General features: G+C 38.2%; 1 protein-coding gene across 14 annotated transcripts in view; it reads right to left on the bottom strand.

Moving 5' to 3' along the window:
* ptprt (protein tyrosine phosphatase receptor type T) overlaps positions 1-19,718 on the bottom strand; it is a 341,042-nt gene that overhangs the window by 118,656 nt on the left and 202,668 nt on the right. For 7 of the 14 annotated variants that reach the window (XM_044221198.1, XM_044221225.1, XM_044221272.1 and 4 more), the window contains exons 15-16: positions 18,524-18,560; positions 15,566-15,622 (exon numbers count right to left, since the gene is read on the bottom strand). In XM_044221198.1, coding sequence (XP_044077133.1) covers positions 15,566-15,622; positions 18,524-18,560 — 94 coding nt within the window. The remainder of the gene's footprint in view (positions 1-15,565; positions 15,623-18,523; positions 18,561-19,718) is intronic. The other 7 variants (XM_044221254.1, XM_044221262.1, XM_044221294.1 and 4 more) reach the window with 3 other exon arrangements.

The raw sequence follows: 19,718 nt of genomic DNA, 5'->3' as shown, positions 1-19,718 counted from the left end.
AACAATCAAGCACTCATGCATACACACATAAATACACACTCATACACAGAAACACAGAGAATTTGGTAGCCATCCTTGGTAGCCATAAAAACCACACTCCCTTATATACACACACAATAGGTTAGCCACAAACAAAGACACACTGGACACACTTGATCCCAAGATGAAGACACTCTGAACATTTCATCCATATGCAAAAAAGCATACACACAGCTTATAAACATCATGCGGGGGGGATGAAAACATCAGCAACATGCTACAAGGTATATTTTCAGGAACTGATATGAAGAGTTTTGTTCAAAAATGAAATTTCAATGGGAGAAATAATCATTTCAAATGAAACACTCATTTCTTGAAAAATTATGGGAACTCAGACTTGAAAAGACTTTTTTTGCTGTCATTTTAACAGTAAAGTGTGTTTTTTATTTGCCCAAATGTGAATATTTCATTTTGGAACAAAATAGTTCTACTCATTTGGAGGTGTCACTGCCAAAAAGCTTTACATCCTTGAACATCCTGAAGCACAGGTAACATTTATTAAACATTTACAGTGAAATACAGCCATGTGGACATACATCAAATTTAAAAAAATAACTATTTTGTAGCCCAAAAAAAGTTAGCTATTTCGTTTCAGTTTCGTGCCTTCAGCAAAGTTACAAAACATTATGAACACGAAAAAAAGTATTCTCTTTAAATTTAAACAATTTGTGCTAAAGATAGAATAAGTAAAGAGATAAACAGATAAAACAGAAGAGAAAGGAAGATGAGGAAGAGTGCACACAATTTCAAAGCTACAAGTTCTTGTTTTTTTCGACTCCCATCTTCATTCCAGGTAACATTGAAAACCACCCAAGGACAAACAATGCACAAATGTGGAAGTTATACAAAGACATGAAGGTTTAAACTCTACACATGCACATAGACAATACCGCACATGCAGGACAGGCTCTGCATCACTCAACAATACAATATCAATCAATACAAGGATTAAAATATGCTGGCAAACAAATGAACAACAACAGTGGATAGAAAACAAAACTTGGGCAAGGTGAATGCAAGGTTGGTGTGCAGTATGGATTTTACAGTAGGACATATTCAGAGAGGTAAGAGCACTGCTACTGTATGGTTTGATGTAGAGGCCAGGAGGTGACTGCCGATAGACTGATTGAGAGAAGGTACAGCCAGTGAATGACGGAAGGCAGGGTAAAGACAGAGAGAGTGTCACCTTTGAATGCAGAGAGGGGATTTACTCTACTTCCTGCTTGCTGCTTAGACTTTCTCATTTCAACATTGGTCTGATGATACATACGTCGGATGATACAATCACTTAAGTGATTTAAAGTTAATACATTGTCAAGTTAAAAGACATTTATATTTTATACCTTTTTAGCTTTTAAACATTGAACTTTAAAAACAATGTTTTCTCTCTGGTGCAGATAATTTCATGTGACTTAAAAAAAGAGGAAAACTTAATTATTCCAAGCATAACTTTAAAAAGGAATTAGTATGAGCTGTACACTTGAACTGTACAGTCCATGTTGTTTCCTTCCCAAAACTACATCTCCACCTGCCAACTTGACATATTCTTTTAAGGCCAGTTAATATTTTCAGATTACATCTTGTGTTTAACACTGAAAGAGTGCCAAGTGTTTCTCAACCACCAGCTCTAGTCCAAGTTAAAAACAAGTTTAAACTCTTAAAGAGATGCCACTTTATTGGACAGAAAATAATAGCAGACTAACTAAACTATTAATAAATCTGTGGAGCTCTGTGGGAGGATGGATGAAAGCAAGGTCACATAACCCAGAGAAACAAACACTCCTTACAAAATAAGGAGGGTGGTGAGGACAGAGATAAAATGAAATTAAATAGAAAATAAATAAAGGACACAGAAAGAGAGCACATGTGGGAAGTGACTGAGACAGCATAGGATAAAGGAAAGAGAAAAAGGAGCGAAACGTCAAGAAATTACAAAAGACAGAAATGTTTGGAAGGAAACAAAGATGGGGACAAAAAAGAGAAAAATGAAAGAGAAAGAAAAAAAAGGCAAAGAGAGGTAGAAGAACCATATTTTAAAAAACAAAACAATCCTGAAATGAGAGTGAAGAAAACGCTAACACTGGAAAAAGAAAGATGAGAAACCCTCAAGCGGACGGCCCTGGGATCCTACACATGAATGCACCTGTTCTCTCACAGACATGCACCAAGCAGCCTCTTGTTATAACCTTGATAGACAAAGACAGCCGATTAATAGAGTAATATTGCTGCGTGGGAGTTCAGTTTAATCCCCTGTCTCTCTCATCTTCGCCCCCTCTGCAATAACAACACAAGGTTGGCAGTAGAATCCACTGAGCTAAGGGCTTAAGCACCTAACCTTGGCACGCTCAGTAATAGCAGCCGCAGTCCTCAGTGGCTGCAGTGACGAGATGTTTCTTTAAAAACCCTGAATGCCTTCAATGACAACAACACATTCACAGTCTTTGTAACCCGATCACGGAGAGCGTCCCCATCTTAAAGCTGTATCATCTTTAAAAAAATTAATAAATGAAGACAATACATCTGTCACTCTCCATCCTACACTGTAAGGAGAGTCTTTCTATTAGCACCGATATGGGATGTGGGTGTTCACAACTTGATCCCGATTTTGATTCTGTCTTTTTTTTAGAAGCAGACCGCCACTCCAGCACAGACAGGAACAGAGATAGTGGCATTAAAAGGGAATGTGGTTCGACAAAATTTGTGGAGCGCTTGGACTTGTGATTATATTTTTACACCTAAGCAACTGCTGTATTTTTAAATTGTTTCAGAAAGTTAACCCCTATTCAGCTGTCGAAAGGTGCTTCTAACAACTCTCAGACTGTCTGAGCAGCACTTCTTTTTAGATATACATCAGCCTTAGGTTGTCAGTGCTACCTGACCTGTACAATTAGAAATGATTTTCGGTATAGAATGACAATCACAAAGTAGCGTATGCATATCCCTTTATTATATGAGGTGCATTGGCAAAAAGGCAAAACCAATCATGAAAAATTACCCGAAGGTGACGTAATGTTGAAACGTAGCTGTACTCAATACATTTTTTCAAGGAACATCTGTGTTCTGTTCTCCCATCACTCTATACTGTATTTAGATTCTTAATAAAGTATAAAATTATTTAATTAAATAATTCGGATATATACACGATATAGCAAATGACAGTAAGGGACAGTAAATCTTATTCTAGAAGTAAATTAATAATATGTGGTGCATTCCAGCATACGCTGCTACCACACATTTTGAATGTATTGTCAAAACACAAACTGTAAAATGTCCTTAACGCAACACTTGTGCATTATCCTGCAAGTATGCTGTACAATTACTACAAGAGCCTTAAAAGGTGCAGTTTATCTTTACTCAGACTATAGATACAACTGAACCTATCGTATTTTTAACTCAAAACATTACCCATATGGTGCAAGCAATGAAATCTCTGTATTATTATTATTATTAAGTATTTACTTACTCAACTCATTTTTAGACATTCAGCCATAACATGCATGAGTGTGCTGCTGCTTTTTATCACATTAATGCTATCAGAAAATAACCTAAGAAGGACACTTTCTGATAGCCTGTGGCCCTGTAATCAGCAGAGGTGTACATAAGTGCAAATTTCAGCTTGTCTATGTCTGTCAAGAACATTATAGTTACATGAGAGCCTCGGGCGATCATGCAAGAGACGAGTTCACACATTTCCCTGTAGTCGATGCCCTGGTTATCACCCCACAGGTGTATTAAACCTGAATTCCCCCCCTGAGTGATCCACAATATGTATCCCCTGACACATTACAGTGTGACCCCATTTGTTCACACTTCACCAGCCCACGTGCTGATTGGGTTCAACAGTTCATGATGTAACAGTAGAGGACCCCATCTGGCAAAGGGTTCAGCTACATTTAACATTGCGATTGGCCAGCTCAGGAGCTGCTCAGCCAATCAGGCGAACTCTGACAGGGTTCTGACCGTAGCAGAGGAGAACTGATCTAATGCGACTGTGCCCATTACAAGGGGGTAAAAGTTGAGACAAAGCAAATCGGCAGAGCAAAACGGGATTGATTGACAACTGGTGAAAACGCAATATGGAGGACACCGTAGCCCCATTTATTATTGTATTGTCACTGTCATCTAACAGGTGGCTCGTACGTATGTACAATTTATGGGTCCATCTTGCTGTCTTGCCACCGGTATTAGCAGGTGGTGTGGGTATTATTTTCTTGGCACATATCAGGTCCCTAAAAAAAGACAGTTGGAACAGTAGAGGGCCTCATACCATAACAATATGTTTGGCCAGATGAATTCCCTCCTATTTTCTCAAATAGAAATATCTCGCAGGATAATTCTCTAACATCTCACACCAGTTCACCTTGGAACTTGACACTAACTAAAATTCAGTTGCCAGTACTTAACCACACAGAGTTGTTTGTGGTTATACAGAACAGTATGAACAGTAATTTAATGTATAATTGAAATTTTAATGTCCATTCTAAAAATATAGATCAATTTACCTGCTGTCTTACAGGATATTTTACACCACATGGAGTAAAAGCATGTGGAGGTTGAAGAGTCAACCAGTTTTAATTCAGTTCACTTCTATACTGAATATGCATTGAGCAGAAAATAGTGCTTGTTAAGTGCCAGCAGTGGACATTAGCTGTCAGCCACAGTGTGCTATGCTGTGAAATGTTGATAAGACTGAAAACATTAAACTGTCAGCCTGAAATGTTTGGACTTGACCATAGCGATGTATGCAGTTACAGCCATTTTTCATTTCTCCAGTGATCAAAAAGTGTCCAACATTACCCAAGTTCATTACTCCATAAACATCACAAGATGGAAAGGTCTTCATTGACACCTGCCCTTATTGCCTTATAATGGGCAATGATGCCATGGGAAACCAAGTATGTGGCCAGAAAGATTAAAGGTGGGGTATGCGATTCTGGAGAAATCCAATACCATGCCAAATATAGATTGAACAACAACACTGCAATAATATAACTAACGTTAGCTAGGTTGTGGGTTAGCTTAGCTAGACTGTGGGCTAGCAAACTGTCCCTACAGTTGCTGCTGCGAAGCTAACAGCCAGAGAGGACGAGACGGTTTCCCAAAGCCAGCACAGCAACTCCAGACAGCGATACTCACAACTCTCCTGCTGCTAACACAGTAAATGATGAGTTTGTTTTTGCAAAATGAACTGGAATGTGCTTTCTCAAATGTGCTTTTACAGTACCTACAACAGAATTACAAATCCTCATTCTTATATCCACAATCAAGCTGTTTATCAACCTAATTTCTTGCTGAACACAACATCGCTCATCTGTACATGTAGTGTAGAAGAGCTTAACAGAGAGAGGAGTGGGGTGGACCTGCATGTTAATGGCCAGAAGAGAGTATTAAATTCATTATTTTTCCTGTAAAATCATCCCAGGAGAAAGACATGAAATATCGATCTGAGAGGTATATCTGCTCTGAGTGGCTCCGTAGATGCCAAAATTCACAACCACTTGGCCTTCACAAAGATAGGCTGTCCCACCAGGGGAATGCTGTAGGCATGGACAACAATACAGTTACTGGTGGCAACAGGGAACATAAACACACAGATACTAACTCTCTAGCTCTTAAATATGCTGGGAAGTGATACTGCACTGCTATACATTCCATGCTTACCGATATTAAGGGGAAAAAAATGGTAGATCATTCTATTCACAGAAATGTGGAGCTATGCTAGGAAAGCATCTTAGAATAGCATAACATTAAATTTGATTTCAAAGTCTATGTTTTATATGCTGTCAATATACAGCAGTTTGAACACTTCAAGTCTTTATTCAGGTATTCCTTTTGGTTCAGCGCCACTGAGGTGGGAGTTTTTGGAGGACATGGATATACTGTTTAAATATTTTCCCTCAACAGTAACCATGGTGTAATGTAGAGGTTCTGGTTAATTTAAAGCCAGAGTGCAGGACGTTTACATATAAATGAACGTCCATTACATTCAAGCCCTTGCCAAAAGAGTTCACACAATGCTGGCGCATTGATTTGATTTGATTTGCCGGAGCGGAAACGGGGAGCAACTCAGAGTCATGTAGAGAGCTCTGCGAATGCTGCTGCAAAAAAAAGGTTCATTGGAGAGATGATTGTTATTAAGCATTGTTTATTTTGTTTATTATGATTGTAGAGTTTGTGTTAATATGCTTTGCCAACAAAGTATTGTATGCAGTCCCGCCAACAAAGCCACTTGAATTGAAATTGAATGGAGTTGATGCAACTCTCTCTCTGCATGGCTCTGGAACTACCGTAGCGACGGAGAAGGCTACAGCAACTAGGAGTAAAACCTAAGAAGAGTCCAAGAAAAGGTTCTGATGATACAGATAAAAAAAAGAAATTCAGTGTTCAGAGGAGGGATTGCACTCAAAAAAAGGAAAGCGATCGACCGCGAGGACAAAGACGGATAAGCATTGGTGTAGCTTTAGCTTTCCCTTGTTGGAGAGCGCTGAGAGAAGAGAAGGGACTGAGGGCAGACACAGATGTCACGTTACTGCTCTTGGACAGGTTGGTAAAATATTTGGAGTAGGGTCTGTAGCTATTACATTTACTCTACCTAAATAATGGATTATTGTCTTGGGACTGTGGAAATGTCTTTATATTTTTCTAACAACTCCTGAACACGAGCCTGGGGCGAGCTCACTATAGACATACATCATAAGCATGCGTCAACAGTGTTTGTGTAATTACTCTCACTGCCAGAAGGGGGAGACAAAAGTTCTGCACTCCAGCTTTAAGTATACAATGCTATAAAGTACTCTCATAAAACAGAATCACCCATATTTTTCTTATTTTTCTGTGTTGATACCATACCTTAACAGTATAGTCCAAGAATCCCCTCATAACAAGTGTCTATACCAAATTTTGAGCCACAGATCTATTTAGAATGTATAAATAGCATATCTGCCATTAAATAAATGGGTGATTAAGCTTTAATTAATGTTTCAGAGAGCAGGGAGAGTATATGTTGCTAGAGCTTTTGCTATCAGGGCCCCAAGGCTCTGGAACAACCTGCCCGAAGAAATTAGGTTGTCTGAGTCAGTTGCTTCGTTTAAGTCTCGTCTCAAAACACATTTTTATCTGAAAGCATATCCTGATTTTACCTAAACTGGCTGTTTACTTTATTGCTTTTGTGTATTTTATGTATTTTATTTCTTTATATTTCGTCATTCATTGTGATATTTTATTTCTCTTGTTGTGAAGCACTTTGGACTTTGTTTTGATAAGTGCTCTATAAATGAAGTTTTATTATTATTATTATTATTATTATTATTATTATATTTTTTTTAGGTTTTACACCACTCGTTTATGAGGAAAAAACATCTACCATCAAACAATATCATGTCCTATGTTACCTAAGACATTAAAATATGACAGCTATAATGATTTAAATATATTTTTTTGAAACTGAAAATGGCAAGAACATTCTGGGACTGTGGGGTTTATTATTTAATGATTTATAACCATTACAACCATCAGTGTCCTCACTGTTATATCATAAAAAAAAATCCTCATAACTACTATCAAATTATAACTATGAACGATTAATTCATCATTAACTAACATTTAACCAACAAACAAAACAAAACAATCACTGCTAATTACAAACTAGTCTCATCTTGGAAGACCAGATCTATGAGCTCTTTGAAGTCTTGCTGCCATAATCTCCGTCACTGAAATGGCAGCTCTCTTTCTCTGTTGAGATTCGATCTCAACAGAGATCAGCCCCCCCACGCCCAATCCATTTCAATAGATATGGGTCAAATTTGACCAGGACCAGCCTCAATGTACAAAACTTTGTAGCACCTGTACAAAAGTTTAACATTTTTAAATATTTTCATTTTTGCGCATTTTTGGTCACTTTAGGAAAAGTCATCAAATGTCAGGCTAAAAGAATGACATTGAGGGTGTTTTTACTGCTTTAAATGTCAAAATGGGTCAAATTTGACCCGAACAGTATGATAGGGTTAAAAAGTTATTTCTGAGAGCAGGATGGCATTTAATTTATATAGCTAAATCCTGCATGTAAGGGTTAAACAAAGTAATGTCTAAGGAAGTGCTGCTTTCAGTATTAAAAGGTGGGGTATGCAATTCTGGAGAAATCCAATACTGTGACAAATTCCACGATCACATGAATCGCATACCCCACCTTTAATACAGAATAGAAGAAGGATAAATGCATTAAATGGGAATTCCTCAGTGTTTGCCATTATAACTGTGACAACATTGGGCTGGTGATGATATTGATTGCTTCCAAAAGGCATTAATCCCCAGCATTTCTTGTGTTCCTGAATGCACACAAGCTGTGTGAGTGTGTATGTGTGCACTTGTGTAACATCTTCTTCATTTGTACATTTCTCTGCACTTTTTCTTCTTTTTATTTCTCCTACTTGGAGAGCATGATAAAATTATCAGGGAGGAATTATGTGTAAAACCAGAGATATTAAAAACATAATCTCATCCAAATGAAGAGAAGATTGATTCTCCTAGCTACCGACGCACTGCAGCAGCCCTGAATGGCATATTTAATGCTGCTTTTCAGTGCATGTGAGTGTGTGTGCATGTCACAGCTATAGATCGCTGTTTGAGCGTGGGTGCATCTTGTATGTGTGTGGGTATGTGTGTGTGTACACATACAGATTAACTTTTCCCCCTTTATTCTGTTTATTATGTGTGTGTTTGTGTGTCATGGCTGAGTGTGTATGTGTGATGACTGACTTTCTTGCTATTATAACATGTCATACATAAATACATATACATATATTAAATGAAAAGTGAAATAATAAAGTATAAAGTATTTTGGATTTGAGGCGGTATATTTGTGTGTGTGTGTGTGTGTGTGTGTGTGTGTGTACATGCAAAGAAATTTACATGTCAAGCATATGTACACATCTTCAAATTGAATGTGTATTACACGGTTATGTACTGTAATTGTGTATATGCGTGCATGTGTCTTAGATCAGGGTTGACTTGAAGGTTTAGTTTTTAGGTATTGTTTGTCAGCAGCTGCGGGGAGCATCCTCTGTGGATTAGCGTTAGCATGGCTGAGTGTGTTTAACAGGATTATTAATCTGAACTATGCTGCCGCAGTGCTCCGTGTGTTTGTGTGTGTGTCAGTGCATGCGCATATCTATTAATTTGTGTGCACGTTGGGGTTGCATGTAAGTTTAAATGTGTATGTGGGTGTGGGGGTGCATGTGTGTTTGAAAGGGCGTGTGGTCAGATGATGGATTAACATATCTTTACTCTCCATAACTTGAACAATGGACAATGCTTACAGTTGCCTCTCCGTTTCTCTCTCTCTGTGTGTGTGTGTGTGTGTGTGTGTGTGTGTGTGTGTGTGTCTCTCTCTCTCTCTCTCCCCTCTCCCACACACACACACACACACACGTTTCTATTAATGTCGACATTAATGTTGAAGTACTTTAGAGCTTTTAAGAATTAAAACAACTTAAATGTTTCATCATCTGGTATGTGAGTATTATATTGACAATATGTACTATCCCCTACATAAAAAGTGATGAAGTATTTCATTGCCCAAATATTACTGTTTGTGAGTGTTTGACGGTTATGCGTGTTCGTAAGAGTGTGTGTATTATACTGTATGTATCATCCATTTTTTCTCCATTCCACATCTGTTGACAGCTACATGACAGCTTCTATATCCCCGCTGTAACCATTTTCTGAAAACAATCCCAAAATGCATTGCAACATGTCGCATGTTGACCAAATCAATTACGGGGATACACAAACACATTGAGTTCGAATAGAACTTTGATTCCCCCTTGAAGGGAATTTGTTTCTGACAAGGTAACACAGCCAAAGGCCAAAGTGAATTGCATGTTAGGACACAGCTGCTGTAAACTGACAGCCACAAAAGCAGAAAGGCTGGCAGGGAGGTATGGCCTTGAGATTATAAAAAACCAACCTGGAACCAAAAAGGTGACAAATTGCAAATCTCTAACTCATTCTGAGTGACTTGCAATAAACGCACAGGAAGAAATTCAATTATGAAGCTGTTATCAGAACAGTAGATTTATACTAAAATCTAATTCAACTCAGGGTAACTCATCACTTTCTCCATAAATGCCAAGCATGCAAAATATAATTGACAGCATACCTGACAATGTGAAATAGAATGTAAAACTTTTCTATGAAGAGTGCTCAAAACTGATTCACAACCATAGCATAATCATATCATGAATGCAAGAACAAAACAGCTGCTCCAAGCTTTATAATTTGAGCTTTCTGTGCCATTCTTTCAGTTTAAAGCTGCAGTTAATTTAAAGCTACAGACTGCTGTGCAACAGTGTGCAACTTCCATGAGACTATGCAATCAGGAATTTGACTTCAGACAAAGAATTTCATGACAAAATGCTATAGCTTAAACTATTCAGTTAATTAATTGACATCTGCTGTCAGAAGGAACTGCAATAGGCCGTCTTCTTGTCTGTATTGGACTATGGTGATGTTATCTATGACACGCCTCTGCCTCCACTCTTAAACCTCTGGTTTCAGTTTATCTATCTGCCCTAAGATTTATTACCGGTGACAGTTATTTAACTCATCATTGCATCTTGTATGAAAAGGTTGGGTCTCTAACAGTAACTTTTAACTGCGTTCTGTTGCTTTCTGTCTGTTTGTTTTCTCATTACTTATTTTTTGAGTGCATTTATTCTGTTTTGTACTCTCAACATCATTGAAAATGAGGGCATGCCCTCAATGATTCCTCGCAATTTAAATAAAAGTTGAATGATAATGAATGAATATCATTGACTGGTGTCTGTGGAACAGTCCCCAAAGACAAAGCCACCTGGAATGAAGTCATATTAGTAACAACTCAAGATGTGTTAGCCTGTTTTTTTCACTTCAGAGTAAAATGTCTTTCTCCACCGCCTCTCTGCTCTTCTGACTGCGTTCCGTGTGTGTGTTTGTGTGTGTGCTCAGCCCTGACATAGCCTGATAATAAATTACACCAAGATTTGTGACTGCGAGGTTTCTTTAGTTTATTTATATGATTTCAACATGTATTTGTTGTTCACAATGAAGCATTGTCAGGGAAAAAAATAGGGTGCATTGCCTGGATGTGTCGATAGTGAGTTTACTGCGTCCTTTCAGGTTTTGATGCAGGATGCGTACCTAGCAACATCACTGCAATGCCATTGCTGTTTTCCAACAAAGTGCTTATCATCACAATCTTGTATTCTAAGTAAAATATGCAGTTTATTACCTACAGTATATTACAGCAATTAAGACATAAATGTAAAATACTGAAAAGTTAAGGTATTTAAATTTTCATCAAAGTCATGGTGATCTTCAAATCCAACAAAGCTCTTTTTTAACCACAGGGCCAGACAAGAGCACAATCTGACTCTGAATTAGAGTTTTCACAAAGCCATTTTTACTTAAGAGAATGGCTTTAATGGTTGCCTGGATGCCCGACTCGATTTTGAAACAGCAACAACACCCCACTGAATTCAGCAGTGAGTTCAAAAGTTCATAATTTCACAGTTCATCCTGAGTCTCCTTGTTAAAACCTAATCAATCTATATATCTATCTACCCATTTTCTGCGATGTTCCCCAGCTTTTTCCATCTCTCTTTAATGTTTATTTCACACTCCTTTCCTTTCGTTTTTTTCTTCATGTCGTTCCCTCCCTCCCTCCCTCCTTTCATCCATCCCTCTTTCCTCCTTTCTATCCCCAGATGCTGGTGAGTACTTTACGACCTGGCCCCTAAGATTTACGCAGGGACAATTTAACATTTTGTCGCTGTGCTGCGGAGCAGATGGAAAATTCATGGCGGAGTTGGAAGGGCGAACTTAGCATAAGACAACAATTCGCCACGATGTCTGTCTGGTGGAGAGCGAGGCAGGTACACCTGTCTGCATACACAATGCTACAGCTGACGGGGGGAAAAAAAAAAAAAAAATCCTTGAGCCTGAGTCTGACTCCACTGCTGGATTTTTCTTTTCTTTTCTCTGACTATGTTCAAGTCAGTTTCTGTCACCCTGTCTCTCTTGGTTTTTGATCATCTCCTTGTCTCTTGGGTTTTATTTATTTTCCTCTCTGGAATATGGCCTCTTTCTCTTTTACTCTCTCTGTCTCTCAGTCTCCCTCTTTCTCTATTTCTCTGTCAGCTGTAGTTGCAGTCGAACCCCGTGTGCTCCTTGTACAGCTTGAACAATATTTAATCCATTGCTGAGTGGTATTGTGCCCTTAAAATGTCACATCATTGTCAGATATTCACCTAAAAACACCCCTGAGAAGTTTTTTTTTTTTTTTTTTTTTTTTTCAGTCTGACTCAATCTGTTGCAAATTCAGAGAGCAAACTGACTCACTAAGCAGCAAGCAGGCAGCAGTTGGTGATGCCGGGAAAATATGAGGAGGATAGGTTGTAAAGAACAGTGTGTGTTTGTGTGTGGGTTTGTGTGTGTGAGAGGTAGAGTGTGTAGGTCAATGACGAAGGTAATTCAGATACGATTCCTTCAACGTTTAACTTTTGCAGTTCAGTCACGCACACTTACATCACACATACACAGATAGCAAGCCACATGTTGCATCAGTATTGCACAGCGCCAGAGTCAGTTACAACAAGACTCTGTACACCACCAATTATAATCGACCTCAGGACTAATGATAATGGGAATTGAAGCTGACATATAATACCCGTGTATGGATGACAAGAGGTGGGTTTGATGCTCCTGTGAGCTACAGAACCTAAATGCGTGCAGAGCATTCATACACTGCCAATGTAGAAGTCCCACTTATCAATGCGTGCTTTCTGCTGCATGTTTGCCGCAATGAGCAAAAAGGCATCATTTGGAAATTTACTTCCCTTCAGCCACCAAACCATTAAAAATGGTATGGTAACCAGCTGCATTCACACTGCAGGCCTTGTGTCTCTTGTAAAAGGAATGAAATGGAGATGGGAAAATTTAAACTGCTGTGTAAACTCAGCCTTACATATTTGTGTTAAATAGACTACTTTGTTTTTATTGCGTAACAACTGAAAAACACATTTCTGAAGGACTGAAGCAGGATGAACAAAGTGGGACTTCTGCCACCTGGCTGGTGCTGCACAAAGTGTGATATAAAACCAGGGTTGTGTTCGTTTCACATTCAAATCAATATGGTCAAAAAGTGGACTGACTTCAAAAGAGTCACATTTGCCAGACTGCCAAAAGATACTGTATTTAATACTGTAGTGCAACTATCTTTTCTATTTGTAAAGTTAGGGTAACTGTCCATTTAAAACTTTTGGTGTAGGTTTTGGGGCAAGTGTTTGGTGTTTTGTTTTGATTCGGAGTAAGCAGAACAAGAGCTGACAGGCTGCTGAGGAAGAAACAAGCTCCAACAAATTGCACTTTCTGATTTCACCGTTAAAACTGACGAAACTGAAGGTGAGTCGATCTCAGCCCAGACACGGTGTCAAAGTAGAGCCATTAATATTATGTTTCAGTCCTCCTAGGCTTAGACAATATAAAGTGGGTTAAACAGTGAGTTAGCTAGCTGCTGTCACTGGCAAAGCTGTAAAGTGCTGAATGAGAATGCTTAGAGAAGTACTGAACACAGGTAATACTGAGTGGATGAGGGTAAAAAGATGCATCAAAGTGGTGCATGTTGCCCACAGACTTATTGCAGTTTTCCTTTATTTTAGTAGTACTATAAATGATGAATCACTTATCAGTGTAGACAGATGGTCCACTGTACACAAGAAATGCAATGATTTATTCATTTATTATTTAATAAGTATAATGTATTAAGTGTTAAAAAGCAATTGTACAATGTTCAGCACTGAAATGAAATACCATTTTAATGTACCCAGAGGTTTGCTGCTTTCATCTACATTGAGGTAAGCAACCACGCTTGATAAGAATACAATCTATATTTATTCAATTTAGGATTTCACTAGTGTTTGCTATTGTGCATAGTATGCATAATTCTTCGTGCAGGGCCTTGCAACCTCACTTTCCCTCAGGACAATAAGTGTTATGTATTCATGTGAAGTCATATCGTATTCTTGACAAAGAACTGTGACAGCAGTTTACGAATATGCTTGCTGTTGACTGATTCCCTGTTGCGTTCCCATTGTTCAAGTCAACATTCTGATTGTTATATTGCTGAATGACATTCATATTCTGCTGTCACATCTCTGCATTGCGAAATAAAATCCAGTCCAGTAAACAATGTTTAGCTCATGTGTTTATATTGCACAAGGGGGATTGGATTTTAAAGAACTGGGCTGTATTAAAAAGTTAATACATGAAATTATTTTACAGTAAAGTACTTTTTGTTGTAATCAGTTTGATTCTCTCAAGGTCTCATGATAGCTAAAATTTGATTTTACGTTACATCAAAGCAATTCTTTTCTCAGGTATTAGTGACATACAGTAATTGGTGTCACATCTTGCAAAGGTTGGATATCTTATTTTGGACTGTAACCCATGTATGTATTTAAATGCCTTATTCATTGTGGCATTGCATGAAGGTCAGTGGTTTGAAAATATTTTGATGATCATAGAGACAAATTAAAACGTGAAGTATGTTTTCTTTCAAATGTAAGGCCACTTCTTTTCAATGAACATAAAGGTAGAAAACAGATGGCTGGTTCAGTGTCCTTGTCCTCCCATTTACAACAGTTCAAATGCTTTGCTGTGAGTGTGACAAACAATTGAAATGTAGGTATGCTCACTATTTGATTGTCACAACAAATGTCAGGGACCTATCGTAAATGCATGATGGTATGCGATGAGTTGCAGGGTGTGTATTGTGGTGGAGGAGTGATTTGAGGAAAGTGGCATCAGACATCAGTGGATGATGGTGTTGAGTAGATTGAAAGAGTTCAGTTTAGGGCTCAACCAAAACCAAACACCTTTGAAATCAATCCACCACATAAACAACCAATACTTACAGAAAATAGCATATGTATTGTAACTTATCTGACAGAGAGCAATAAAGATCCAAAGACAAATTTAGTTCGCAGCTCTCGTTTTCTTTTTGATTAATTTTTAGTCATTCTTTTTCATATGAAAGTCTACCGCATTGTAGATTAGAAGACAAGACAAAGTCTAATGCCAGCTTACTGTCCAAATACTGAGGCTATTGACTGCTCTCTGTGTGTGTGTGTGTGTGTGTGTGTGTGTGTGTGTGTGTGTGTGTGTGTGTGTGTGTGAGAGAGAGAGAGAGAGAGTGTGTGTCAGTGTGTGTGTGTGTGTGGATGCACGACAGAGAGAGGAGGTTCAAACACAGCCAGAGACACTCGAAGCAGAGCAGACATGCAAACAAATGTAGTAAGATGGCGATGAGAAGGAAAGACAAAAACCAAAGAGTAAAAACAGAGAAAAGTCAAGAAACAAACGGAGGAGGAAAAGGAGGGGAGGGCAGGGGACAACCAAAATGAAACAGGGTTTATGTTGTGTTTATGGGTGTACTGTGATGAAAAAATATAACATAGGGAAGAAAATATTCTACCTATAAAGAAATAATCACCTTCGCTTGGGATGACTAGAATGTACGGCGTTGTTATTTGTCCCCTACCTATTACCACTAAGGCCAAGGGCCGCACGTCCCCGCCGGAAAGCATGAGAAAGAGAGGGAAGAGAGAAAACAAACAACAACAAAAAAGGAAAAGAAAGAAGAAAAAAGTCTAAGAAAAAAAGACGTATACTTTTCTTTATCCATTTCATCAAGGTTTAGATCTCCCTGGTTTACAATTGCACAATCTGTCTTAGAGGAGAGAAATTGCAGTGGTGAGAGATAGCACTATAACATTAAGATCAATACGACAACTAGCACTCAAGATGTGAACTGGGATATGACTGGTTGTACTGCCAGGAAGTAAGCGTCAATGAGCATCTCTACTGGCCCATTACCAGGTAAAGGCCTAACAGATGTGTTGCTGGTGAGGATGTTTATTACCAAAGAGTGAGTCAGTGAATGCAGATGTAGTCTTTAGTCTGTTGAGTCTCTCACCTTGGCTTGACGGGTTAATAAAAATAAAGGGAGTAGGAAATGGAAGAGAAAAAAAATGAAGTGATGGTTGAAAGAAAAATAAAAGTATGAACTTTGTGGCGTGGCAAAGTTGGTGCGAGGACACAATCTGTTCTTCGGGTTCTGCTCCAAAGGTTTAGTTCACCCGGAGACAAAATCAGATCGGTTAATACTTTCATCAAGGTTAAGAACAAATAATTTGTTGATTTTTAGATAAAAGATTACAGCAGTTTACAGCAACTACACTGAGGCAACTAGGTGGCTTAAATTTACCCTCACTGTTGTTACTCAAATAATTTCCCTGCAGATCATTTCCTTATAAGCTTTAAACGTTGAATGGTTTGCATGGTGACAGGGTGGCAGTCAACCATAAGCCATTAAAAAAAGGTTTTATCTATTTCCAGTCAACATTTCTCAGAGGCAGAGTGCAGAAATAATATCACTGGCTAACTTCAACATCAGTTGGTTAAGCCAAAGAACCATGTTTTCAGATAGCAAGCAAGGAAACACACATTAAATTGCAAATAAGCAATAATACATGATAAAGTCTATTGATATACCAAAGCAATGGATGAGGCAACGGTTAATAAGCAGAGTTTCCTTCAGAGTCTATTGTTTTCTTTATCAGGAAACCTAGGCGTGTATTATCACATGTATACAGTGGTCACTTACAAAAGGAAAACAAGATAGACTGTGTTCAAATCATAATCAATTTCTAAAGTTTGATTGTGCTCAGACTAGTGTGTGGTTAGACCTGTTTCAGTGCAAGTTATAATCTGGCAAGGCAGCATCAAGCAGAGGTTTTGTTGCTATGGCTACCCACAATTTAATATACAGTATGCACTGATGTAGAACAGTGGTAAAAAAGCTGACCAGGTCTTAAGGACCACATCCTTTGACAAACATCAATAGACACCTAGCAATGGCACTAGTTTAAAAGAATGGCAACGCATAAATAGAATCTTAGCAGGCCAAAAGAAAGGCCAACTACCTTACCTAGTCAGCTATAGGCTAGTAGGGCTTAGTCTACTTTGCACATGGAAGGTCATCCTGGATAAAATGTACAGATTATGGTTTCAGTTAGCAGTAAGAGCGCTAGGCATGATTATTGTACACTTCAACTGAAGGCCTTTCGGCCATAACCTGGCCAAAAACATGGTTCTTTGGTTCTGTCTGTTGAGTTTCACTCGAATTTGATTCTCTGCCTTTGACAGATGATTGTATAACTAAACCTTAATTCTGCCCCAAATTACTGCCTGTAGGTTTTGTATTCCGATCAAAAAGTGCACCAGCTGATTTCACTGATTAGAACAAACTGAATCAGACAAGTGGCATTTATCACTGAAATCAGGTATCGTAAATAAATTAGTCATAGGCATTTGCAAAACTAGCCATCTGCATTGCCTTAGAACACTGCCCACATATCAAAACTTTCAAAAAGTGCATTTCAAGTAGAATTGAAGTTTGTTTTGGGAACACTGATAATTTTACATACTGAAAAAAGTTAGCATTTAGTCAAATGAAAGACAGCCACAAAGTTAAAAGCATGTCTTTTCCCAAGCACACACACACATGCAGACAGACAGAGAGCAGTGTCTACAAACTGTAGACCTGCACCCACAGTACATTCGACTCAAAAAAAAACAGGCTGGAAATGGATAGAGCAAGAAAAAAAGAATGATATAGAAGAGAACAATGTGCACAAATGAGCAATAAATGATTGATGCAGACGAGAAATAATAAGAGAGCGAGAGACAAAAAAAAGAGAAAGGAGATGTGGAAAAATCAAATCAATGTTTGATGCAGATGAAAAAAATAAAACTGAAAAAAGAGACAAGGTGAGGAAAATCAATAGCAAGCTGAAAAGCTTTCAAGCACATTGCCTGGCACACAAATGGGTGTATTTGCCAGAGATGAGCAGCAAATAAAGATGGGAGACATAGGGAAAGCAAAACAGAATAGGATGAAATCGGTTCTGCGGCTAACACTTTAGCCTCCATCCATCGGGTTTAATGAAGGCGGTCAATCTGTATGTAATGGCCCTGATGTTCCACTTTATACACTGATGAGCAACATGGATGTGGTATGAGATGGAAAAAGAGAGAGCAGTATAGAGGAAAAATAGGGAGAATGTGAGACAGAGAAGGGCAATAAAAGAGAAAGATTAGGAGAGAAGAGATGGAGAGAGAGACTGCTATGCAATGAAGTCATGCAGGGTAACATGGTTAGGATGTGGAGTTGCCTGGGTTAAGGTTGTGGCTTCACCTCTTTTAATAGAGTGTGTGTGTATGTGTGTGTTCATCTCATCTAACAAACTTGTAACACTGTAATTCTCATCTAGGGGGTCAAGTAATACATTACTTCATTAGAAGTTAAAAGTTAAATTTGACATAAAAATAATATCATATCGTCATTACTGTAAGTGCATGCTGGGTATCAATAGAAGGGTGCTCATACCTTTGTTAGCCAGGCGGACACAGTTGATTTTGGTTTCCTGTGAGGAGAAGAGAAAGATAGACAGACTGTTTAGGTAGGACAAATCCCTCGAACAGAATCACATGTTCAATTTTTAAATAATTGTTGGAAGAGTTTAGTTTCTGAGTGGGATGTTTCAAATCAGCAGGGTCAGCCATCTTTGATGGAAGGAGCACAAAAGACCATGCCTGTGTTTTTGCAAGCCTTGGCCACTCAACAACTTGCCATTACTCTTTGATTGCTGGGCACCCAATATAAGTTTCCTTCCAAGCAGCAATTGGTTTTTAGTTTTTTTAACCAACTAACTTGAATATTCTCAATACTGAAGATTCTGTAGGTAATCCATTAATATGAGCAGCTCGCTTTAGTTACTTTTTTTGTCAAACACAGAGCGTCTTTTGCAGAGTAGTGTTGGTGTGAGTAAAGACCATTTTCAAAACTCTTTGTGGTGCATTCAAAGATGCTCTAACGTTCATGAACACAAAGCATTGTGTGGACAGTTAGCAATGTGAGAAAATCAAATCACAAGACAAACAGTAAACAAACACTGATGCTGTAAAAAGGATTATGTAACTAAATTTATTGCATTAGAAAGGCTGTTTAGAAAAGCTTTATTAGTTTCAAGGACCGAGTGTCCTTGAAACTAATAAAGGTTCCAGGTATTATTCACTATAGGTTACCTAAAAGGAGTGAACCAGGTTTTTTATAGTTAACTGAAATGAGTAGAAACCAATAGCTGTCTTAAAACAAGGATATCAATTTAGAATAATATGTCATGGTTCAGAAAATATTAAGCAATAATTAAAATTGTTTTCAATTTGTAGTTAATGGAGTAAAACATGCTAAACCCTGTAATAGTAAACTCACACCTTGCTCATATACAGATCATGCTGCTATTAGTCTTTAAAGATGATCAATGAGATCACGAGACCATGTTATTAGTTTCTTATTTTGTCCTATTTTGCAATACACTGATCAGCTTGATTAGTCTCAAAACACACATGTACAAACACATTATTAATATCAGGGTCAATAAGCTATTGTGTTAAGACACTGATTAGATCCATCATCCTCAATTCATACACACTCATAATCGAAGCATGGTGTGCATACACACTGCACACACCTTCATTCAAGTGGGAGTATACATGTACATATTGTTTGCAGCCAATCATGT

This window comes from Siniperca chuatsi, linkage group LG2, assembly GCF_020085105.1.
Source record: "Siniperca chuatsi isolate FFG_IHB_CAS linkage group LG2, ASM2008510v1, whole genome shotgun sequence".
NCBI classification, from domain to species: Eukaryota; Metazoa; Chordata; class Actinopteri; order Centrarchiformes; family Sinipercidae; genus Siniperca; species Siniperca chuatsi.
This window is presented reverse-complemented; position numbering and strand designations above follow the sequence as displayed.